The sequence below is a fragment of the Limulus polyphemus genome, unplaced genomic scaffold (assembly GCF_000517525.1).
Source record: "Limulus polyphemus unplaced genomic scaffold, Limulus_polyphemus-2.1.2 Scaffold647, whole genome shotgun sequence".
NCBI classification, from domain to species: Eukaryota; Metazoa; Arthropoda; class Merostomata; order Xiphosura; family Limulidae; genus Limulus; species Limulus polyphemus.
Genome location: NW_013666257.1, coordinates 475,465 through 485,396, shown reverse-complemented (window position 1 = coordinate 485,396; position 9,932 = coordinate 475,465). Strand labels below are relative to the sequence as shown.

General features: G+C 31.5%; 1 protein-coding gene across 1 annotated transcript in view; it reads right to left on the bottom strand.

Moving 5' to 3' along the window:
* LOC106459678 (sodium- and chloride-dependent GABA transporter ine-like) overlaps positions 1-9,932 on the bottom strand; it is a 34,629-nt gene that overhangs the window by 14,056 nt on the left and 10,641 nt on the right. Inside the window, exons 3-8 of the mRNA XM_022386212.1 lie at positions 9,202-9,336; positions 4,232-4,592; positions 2,568-2,835; positions 2,110-2,213; positions 1,573-1,697; positions 144-256 (exon numbers count right to left, since the gene is read on the bottom strand). Of these exons, the coding sequence (XP_022241920.1) occupies positions 144-256; positions 1,573-1,697; positions 2,110-2,213; positions 2,568-2,835; positions 4,232-4,592; positions 9,202-9,336 (1,106 nt within the window). The remainder of the gene's footprint in view (positions 1-143; positions 257-1,572; positions 1,698-2,109; positions 2,214-2,567; positions 2,836-4,231; positions 4,593-9,201; positions 9,337-9,932) is intronic.

Below are 9,932 nucleotides of genomic sequence, written 5' to 3'. Positions count from 1 at the left end.
GGAATTATCTACTTCCCAAAACAAAAACATTCGTGAAAGGAATTATCTACTTCCAAAACAAAAACATTCGTGAAAGGAATTATCTACTTCTAAAACAAAAACATTCGTAAAAGGAATTATCTACTTCTAAAACAAAAACATACTTGAGAGTTGAGAGCCAAACATAACATCATCAAGAAGAAAAGAATGGCCCAAAGTGTAGGTAAAGGCATCGTAGCCAGAAGTTCAGAATACAGAACAAACACAGATCCAGGATCTAAAAAAAAAAGCATAGAAGAAATACACATAAAAATTTAAATCCAATAAGAAAAAACTGAAAAATTCTAATTTTGTTTGTGACTATTTTCCAAAACTAATAAATGCATTAGATAGATAAAAAAAAATAACATTAAGAAGATGAAATTTTGAAGTTTCTTCAATACATTTTAGTAGTATACAAGATAAAAACATTACAAACTTCATCATTACACTAAATTAAATAGTAAAACATTTCGCAGTTTCTCTCCACAATTAGCTTTACATGCCACTAGGTCTAGCAACTGGATGTATGACATGTTTGGAATTAAAATGGAGAAGGAATATTTCAATTCTATATTTTTAAAGTTGAAAGACAATTTCAAAGATTTATTAATCTCTGTATGAACAAGCAACCAATATTTCCATATACAGGGTGGTCCAAAATTCTGATTCCTATTTTAAAATTTAGTAATTAAATAATTAAAGAAATACAAATATGCAGTTTCAACATCTTATAGCCCAATGTAAACAGTTTTTACTGACATTTTTTCACTCCAGTGATTAGTGTTACCCCATAAAATGACAATCTTGCAAGAAAAGGCTCAATGCATCATTTGGCTTGCAAGGTAGTCCAATTCCGTGGCCTCCAGATTTGCCAGAGATCACTTCACTAGACTTCTTTCCTTGAGGTGGTATGTTAAGAACATCGTGTATTGCACACCCACACCTACAGCAAACATAATGGAGCTATAGACCATGATAACAGATGTCATCACCAGTGTAACTGTGGACAAGTTGCAACAAACATGGTCTAAAATCAAATATCAGTTAGACGTGCCGATAGCCACTAATGGTGCACACGGAGAGGTCTATTGACATGTCTTTAAAACCTGTTTGATTTGGGTTACAAGATGTTGAAAACTGCATGGCTGTATTTCTTTAGTTATTTAATTATTTATATTTTAAAATAGGGAAGATAATTTTGGACAACCCTGTACTATTAAAGAAACACCTGAATGTCCCACAAAAAAACTTAATTTTAAAAGATTTTCATATTTAAAAACAAAAATGAAAAAACACCCGTAGCTGCCAGATAAAAAAATGACAAAGCTTTCTTTAAAAAAGTAAAGCTTTTATTAGTAACCAAATCTCTATAATTCTGGTGAAAAAATAAGAATCAATAACTACACCAAACAATGGGAGCTTGAAACAGATAATATTTAATGAGTGAATTGAACTTCTGAAAATGTTAGTTAGTCTTAATATCCATACTATTTAAGTTCAACAACAGCAAAAAATTAGTTTTAAGGGCAAACTATACAAATAATAACTTACCATAGTTCAGTACATTGTCTATAGATGTTTGCCAGACATAAGACACATGGCCAACCACACCATAGAAGACACAACCCACAAGAGTAATGACCACAAGGTTAACCAATGCAATGATTCTGCTATCTCTAGTATACAACAAATGCATTCTGTAAAGATGGTGTTCCTCATATTCCCTAAGTAATCTCTAAGCACAGTAAAATACATATCATTTACACAATTATCTCATTATAACCAAATGAAAAGAAAATGTGTTCATTTCCATATTTTCTATTAACAATAATAATGCTTATACCACATAAAAATACTTTACTGAAAGCAATGTTTAAACCTCTGATAGAACTCACATCCAATCTTTTTTTTTCTTAATGCTTTAAAAGGTATTTGAAAGTTCTACTGAATATATATATATATATATAAAACCATAAGAAACATATCACCAGCCAATATTAGGTTGTATGATCTTCCAAATACAGTTATTGCAACTTTCATAAAAATATCTTACATTGTATATTATATTCTCCAATTCAGTTTTCATACCTGATCATGTCATTATGTTGTTTGTTTCGTGATGCCATTGACAAAACTGTTCCTATTCCTAGACCTAAAGAATGCAGTGTCTGAGCAACAGCGTACAGCCACACCTGTAAAAATGCAGATTCACAAAATTAAGCAAGCTTGTATCATTTACTTCTAGGTTATATATTTTTTAATGAATAAAGAGATATTACACAAGCTTTCATAATTCATTAAGTATTCATTCAAAAGACTTAAACACGTGAAACACACTAACTTCAGTAAGGTTAATTCTACAAAAACATGTATCACACAATAAGGAAGTCTGTTCCCAAGTGGAAACAGTATTACTACTAAAAAGTCTGGTTAAACGTGCAAGAGCTCAGCATTATTATCAACACAATTTTTTATACACTGATTTGAAATCTACTAACTACATAAATATTCAATAAAATATAAAAGCACATCTATATTTATCTTACTTTGGGATTAACAAGGCCTTCTGCTGTAGGTTGAAAGAAAAATCGAAGGCCAGATGAAGAACCATCTAAAACAACAACACGAATAAGGAGGGCAAGCAACAGCACAAGGGGAACCAAAACCAACTTGTACCTTCGCCGAACCAAGCGAAATGAAGACTTCCTCACTGCAATATAAACCAAGATTAGGCACACCAAGATTGATGCAAAAAGCTCCCACCGGACCTGACCCATGTTATCCAATCCATTTGTAACCTCTATTAACTTTTGACTGCAAGAAATGAAAACAAAAAATTATAAGTTGTAAAAATACAACGATATTCTGACAAAAATACAAATAAAGACAATCAGTCTGCTAAAATAACTTTGATATTTTCTCTTTCAAACTCAATGTATGATCCATCCAAAATCCCCTCATATCATAAAACAAGTAACTTCAATAGAACACCAATGTTGTAAAATATTTAACAAAAATATGCAATAAATACCTCTAATTATACACAACACAAGAAAAAACTATAAATTCCTATACAAAGCCTAAGTGAAAAGTACAATGCCACAGCTGTTCTTTTTTTTATACATTTTTCCAACTGAAACTACTGAAGAATAATACAAGCAACAAAGCAAACAATAACAAACTCCATTATAAGACAGAATTAAAATGTCACCAAACATATAAAGGTTAGCTATGATATTTGAAAGCCAAACATAAGTATTAAAAACAATTATTCTATTCTGACAATGAACTTTTTTCAAAGAAGTAATTTTTTGTTGTTGTATTGTGCTTAATTGCTAATCAAACAAAAACTTATTTTTTTCTTCGTGGTAGCTAAAACACTTTTACAAACCAACAACATTAGGCAGAGAAGAACCTTGGGGTACAAATGTAGGTGTAGAAACCAGACGGTCCTAACGGTATGTGTCCAAATTATAGGTTGATTTAGCAATGGCAACAAATGTCTGGTTATGACACCTCGTGCTCAAAAAACCAGCAGCAAAATTCTTAGGTTCTGGAAATGAACTGAAGAGTCCAAGTCTCACATTAAGTATTATAAAATCCCTGTTTTCAAATTTACTACATTTCATACATATTAACTGAAAAATTTGTCCTAGTTTAATTACATGTACGCCCCCCAGTGGCACAGTGGTATGTCTGCAGACTTACAATGCTAGAAACCGGCTTTCGATACCTGTGGTGGGCAGAGCACAGATAGCCCATTGTGTAGCTTTGTGCATAAATTCAAAACAAACAATTATATGTACATCAATTAACAACTTTGTCCTGGTATATTTCTGTGTACATCAACTGATATATTTTCCTGGCAAAGCTGTCAGCTGATGTACATGTAACTAAACCAGGACAACATTATCAGTTGATGTACATGTAAATAAGCCAGGACAAAGTTGTCAGTTGATGTACATGTAACTAAATCAGGACAACATTATCAGTTGATGTACACGTAACTAAGCCAGGACAAAGTTGTCAGTTGATGTACATGTAACTAAACCAGGACAACATTATCAGTTGATGTACATGTAAATAAGCCAGGACAAAGTTGTCAGTTGATGTACATGTAACTAAACCCTGGCTTAGTTACGTGTACATCAAGTAACAGCTTAACAGTTCTTATCATGATTTTAAAGATTCAGTACTTTCTAACACTTACTTGAAAAATTCTTCAGCAGAACGACAAAACCCTGATAGTGGTGATGCCATCTCACTGTTATTGTTTTCTGAAGGAATTATGGATGAAGATCTAACTTCCCCTTCAGATTCGGTGCCATTCTCTTTTGCAAGAGTTTGATTTGGTCCCGACACAAGTACTTGATCAACTGTTAAAAGTTTCGTAGTCAGTTCTGTTATGGAACCGTGTGTCCTACACAACTGAGTGTTCCATGAATTGTTACAACGTGACCAACGAGGAACTTCAAATATGGAATTGAAAAAGTAGAAAAGAGACCATGCAAACAAGACACTGTACGAAGCTGTAAGCCAGAAAGAAGCAAGAATGCCTGCTATTCCGAGACCTGTAATTATGAGAAATGTTTAAAATTAATTCCTACAAACTTTATATTGATGATGAAATGTAAAATTTTAATGTTTATCAACAAAAAACTATAAAATGTTTAATAAAAGAATTTTCAAATTCATGAATTTAGTCTATTTTAGTATTTAATACAGTGATCTGTAAATGTCAAGGAAAATAATTACTTAGCTTTTGAAAATTTAAACATATTCCAGCACTTTCTCACTAACTAAATACAACAAATAATACTGAAATATGTATTTTAATATCAACATTAATAGAAGATCTTCAGAATATCACACTCATTATTAAAAAAAAGCAATGTTACAACAAATGGTACTGACCATGAAATTTAGATGCAGCTAAACTACCAGCAATTTTATGATAGGCATAATTCTGATGGAATGAATGACAGAAACACTCCAAAGAACGAGTTGGAGACACAAAATCCAGATGCATCCAACTCCAAACCATTATCAAAAAACTGTATGAAACCAAGTATAATTAAGACAAGTTATGCCAGAACTGATCATACCACTTTAGTCAATATGGGACTCACAATTAAGTAGAATAGAATTAAGAGTAATCTGTGTTACTCAAGAATGGAAAATAAAACTATCTATTTACACAGAGCAGATAAGCATAGTGATCACTGATAATGAACAAACATTCATTTCACCTGATTAACTCAAAATGCTACATAATGTCCCTCTACTGAGGTAGTAACCTAGCCGCAAGAAAGACCAAAGAATATAGGACACCAAAGAAAATATCAAAATAATAAATATACTTAATATTAACATGGCCAATTACAAAAATCTACCACTGGGAATGCCAAATCCCCAAAGCGGAAAATACAGAACCATACCATGCAGAAAAAGTGATGTTAGGCTACATTCTCACGTCAGCAGAGACAATATACTCTAGAGAACAAAAACACCAAACACCAAGATGTCAAAATTCAGTAGGATACAATCAAGCTTAAATTGCAAGTCTCCATTAATGTCTACGTAATACCTCTGAATGATACATCAAGATGTCAAAATCTGATAGGATAGAATCCTGAACTTTCACTGCAAATCCTTGTTATTGTCTACATAATCTCTCTGAACAATCTGCTAAAGTCAACTTGAGAGATTAGGGAAAGAAATATTACTTTGGTTGGAATAATGCATTAGGACAAAAACATATAAAAATAATTCATTTGCCAAAGTCTGGACATTTAGAAGGAAAGTTTTAAAGAGACCACAACTGAAGAATGTGTTTTATCTGTAGGTTTGGGGTTTTTCTATCAACAGACTTTAATCTGATTTTGGAAATTTCTTTGCTTCCTTTGAACTTAGAAAGAAAGCTAGTAAGTTTACCAAAATCATCTGCTAAGCCTTATGCAATTAACAAAAGGTTCCAATTTCATTAAATCAAATGATAAAATTCTACCAAAAGAAAAACCCTGCCTTAGATTTCGGATGAATATCAAGTGATCAGTCTTGTTGAAAAAAAAGAAATACAAAACCTCCAAGTGACTGAACTTGTAAGGAGAGAATACAAATGGTCTCAGTGGAAAAACTTGCACACTATACAAGTCCTAAAACAAATGAAAATCAAATAAAAGGCCAAAGATCCAAGTAAAACTGATATTTTCTCTACAAAGTATTTAGTATATATCAAAGAAATCAAAAGGCTTCAAAATTTAGAGTTAATCCAGAATTTAAGGAATAAACAAAATCACTGAAAAAAAGAGCAACAAATGATAAAATTTCCTAAAATTTAAGCTAGAAAGTGCATAGTTTAATTTTAGGATAAACACAAGAAAATTAGAAACACATAGAAATTCTCCTCTCTGTGCAATTAATGAAATATGAAGCAGAAAGAACCACAAAATATTAATTTGATAACTATAATAAGAAAATATAAATTGAATAAATACTTAAAGATCACAAAGAACCTGGCAGAAAATTCTGTTAAGTGGTTAATTGCTAAATAATTAAAGTAATATAGGTATAGAACATAACAAATGCATTATGAAAGTAACTGTCCAAATGTTTCAGTTGTTCTCTAAAACAGCATTTTAATACAAATCACAACTATTAGTGTTGTGAAAATGCAGGGCTTGATGTATCACTGACAAGGATGCGTGTAAATATGTGCTGGTTGGTATTAATAGCAAGAAATGATATACAAAATGTTTTTCTCTGTAAAGACTTGTCCTGCAGAATCTAACACAACTGGTGGTGAGGCTAGTCACACTAGATAGGCTCAGTTTCACATTTAGAACAAGTTCAAGGTACCATTAGTAAAGGTGTTAATTAAGTCTGTATAAAGGTGGTTTAAAATAAGAAAAAGGGAAAATTTTATCAGAGCTATGACTGAAATACAAAAAGGACAGTCAGAAAGTCACTTGCATTTCTTAACAATAATTCTGAAAAAAAAAACTCTGAGACAAAATACATTTATGAAAGTCAAACTGTCTTGTGTGGATAAAAAAAGCTTACATAAAGACTATATATATTTTGAATCTCACATATAACTGAATGCAATCTTATCACTTGAAAAAAACAGAAAAACAGCCCTGAAAATCAGCCAATAATAATATTTATCTTCAGTTTCTTAAACATAAATAAGTTATTTTTATTACACACTAAATGAGTAGCCAACATACCAAGGATACTGAAGTGAAAAGATTACTCCTCTAGACATCAGACTCTGAAGTGGAGGTGTGCAGAACCACACCCCATCCAGACAGAAAGGCATCCATGAATGGATGCAAGACCATATGATGTGGAGCAGAGGGATGCCTAGGGTTATGTATTACAGATTGAGCTACCACAACAATGAGAGGTGAAGAGATGAAGGAAGAGACACAAGGGAAGACAGTGGATCTCTGGACTTACTCCATTTATCAGGGACTAAAAGATGTTATCATTACCCCTTGAAGTTAACTTTCTTACAAATATCTGGTGTTCGCTTTAAAAGCTCAAGTACAGGGTGAAACAAGAATTACCAGCCAATAACAGATGAGCATTAGATGACTGTAACATGTACATACTCAATGCTTTGTACACTATACAATTGGTGTCTTTAGAAAGCCAACCCCTATATTACGTATGAAGTGAAGGAGTAAAAAAAAAATCAAAACACATAATATGAAATTTTATTACATACATCCATACAATAATTACTTTAAAAGACATGAAGGTTTATTCAAAGTGATGTTTTAGAAATATATATTTTATTTGAAAATGCTGCTTTTCTACTGGTAAATATTTTTTTGCACTTAGTGGGGGGTTGTATCTTAGTCTAGGCATATATTTAAAAAGATAATTTATTTACACAAGAACTATAAATGCTAACTATATTCTCAAACAAATCTCCATAACAATCTCCAATTGCAGCTTAACATTTTACATTTCGAACTAATGCGATCAAATAGTCAATAGCTCCAGTAAATCATTGTGAACCATATCAGCTAGCTATTAGCTATGATTATTATCATAACAATGTATATAGTGGCTACCAAATCAAGTAATCCTTTGCCCATAGCTGAGCATAAAAAAAAGTCAGAAAACAAGATAAATAAAAAATTGGGAATTTAAAACCTGCAAATAGGGATCATAAAAAAAGTAAAGAAACAAGGCTGGAGATACTGTAGACATTATTTACTCAAAACTACAAATCCCTATTTTGACACCACCAAATGTAATCCTAGGTTACAGCATGGAGCCAAAACAGGGGTTTTGTGGTTTGAATAAATAATGTCTACAGTATCTCCAGCCTTGTTTCTTTACTTTTTTTACAATCCCTACTTGCAGGTTTTAAATTCCAAATTTTTTTATTTACCTTGTATACAGAATTAAAAGGAATACAATGCTAAAATAATTACACAATAAATAACTTACTAAAAACAGGGACCAGCCCTAAAAAGACTTATATAACTACATAATAATTTACATTCCTTTAACATCATTTAGACTTAAAATATCCGGAGTTTACAAAACATATGTCCAGTACTATATTTCTTCTAAACCTGGACCAACTTCTTTGTTCAGCACAATAACTTTGCTTTTTCCAATTTCCATTGTTTCTCTAATATTTAATTCAAATTTCAACTCTACCTAATTTAACAATTTGTAGACTGGAGTACTGTTATGCAACACAAGCAATGCCAAAATGATTTTCATACGGAAAAAATAAATAGAATCTCCACATCTTCAATAGTTTGGATAGTGGAAAAAAGAGGGGATTGTGCCCACATTAGTAGACCAAAATTCTGGAACCAAAAATTACAAAATCAAGTTACAGAACAAAAACACAGGAAAAAGATTAATTAAACACAGCATCAGCTTTCTAAGTAAAGCTAAAGTTTTAGGCTCTCACTGAAGTCAAACCTCACTACCACTTCAATCTATGTTCCTGTTTATCAGAGGAATGCTTGAAACATCTGGTATTAAAACTATGGTATCACAATGTTTTAGTTAACCAATTCTTCTTAGTCATAACCTTGAAATATTTAATTTGATATTGAACATGATAAAAACTTTTTCATACAACGTAAGTTAAAAAAAGTTAAACAAGAAATCAAATAAGTAATATTGTATAATAATAACACAGACCTTTTGTAAGAGGACACAATCGTCCAAAAGCATTGATCATCTTATTCTGAGTCAGCTGACCAATGGCAAGCTCTGCCCTCAGCATTGGAATCCCACAGAAAAGCATTACTATCAAATAGGCTATAAAAAAAGATCCTGGCAATAGAGAAAAATAATAGAGTGAGTAAAATCAAAACCTAGAAGTAGCTTAAATAATGTGCTTATACATGTGTACTTAATGATAATCTGAGTTATGTGAAGTTGTTTAGGAATATGAAGAGGAAAATATCAAATAGTGTATTTCCTGTTCTAAAAAAAAACACTCAATCAGAAGTGATAAGAACATACCATGAATACTATGTATCAAGTGTAGCAAACTGAACCTACCTGAGCAAAATCACTTATAAGACCCTTTTTCCCATATGTACACATTTTTTCAAATCACTGTGTAATGATTAATAAATAAAATGATAATAATAAATCTAAAAGTCATATGCTAAACCAGTGGTTAATATAGAAATATTCCATTCTTCATATGGTTCTACTATTAATAAAATTGTTACTTGAACATCAATGGTGATGCTGAAATACAATAATCTTTGAATTATGTTTGAAACTAAATGTAAACCTACATTTTTGTATGCCTGAAACAAACAGTTTGTATAAATTACCTTAATACCTCACACACACACACACACACACACACACACACACATATATATATATATATATATATATACACACACACACAA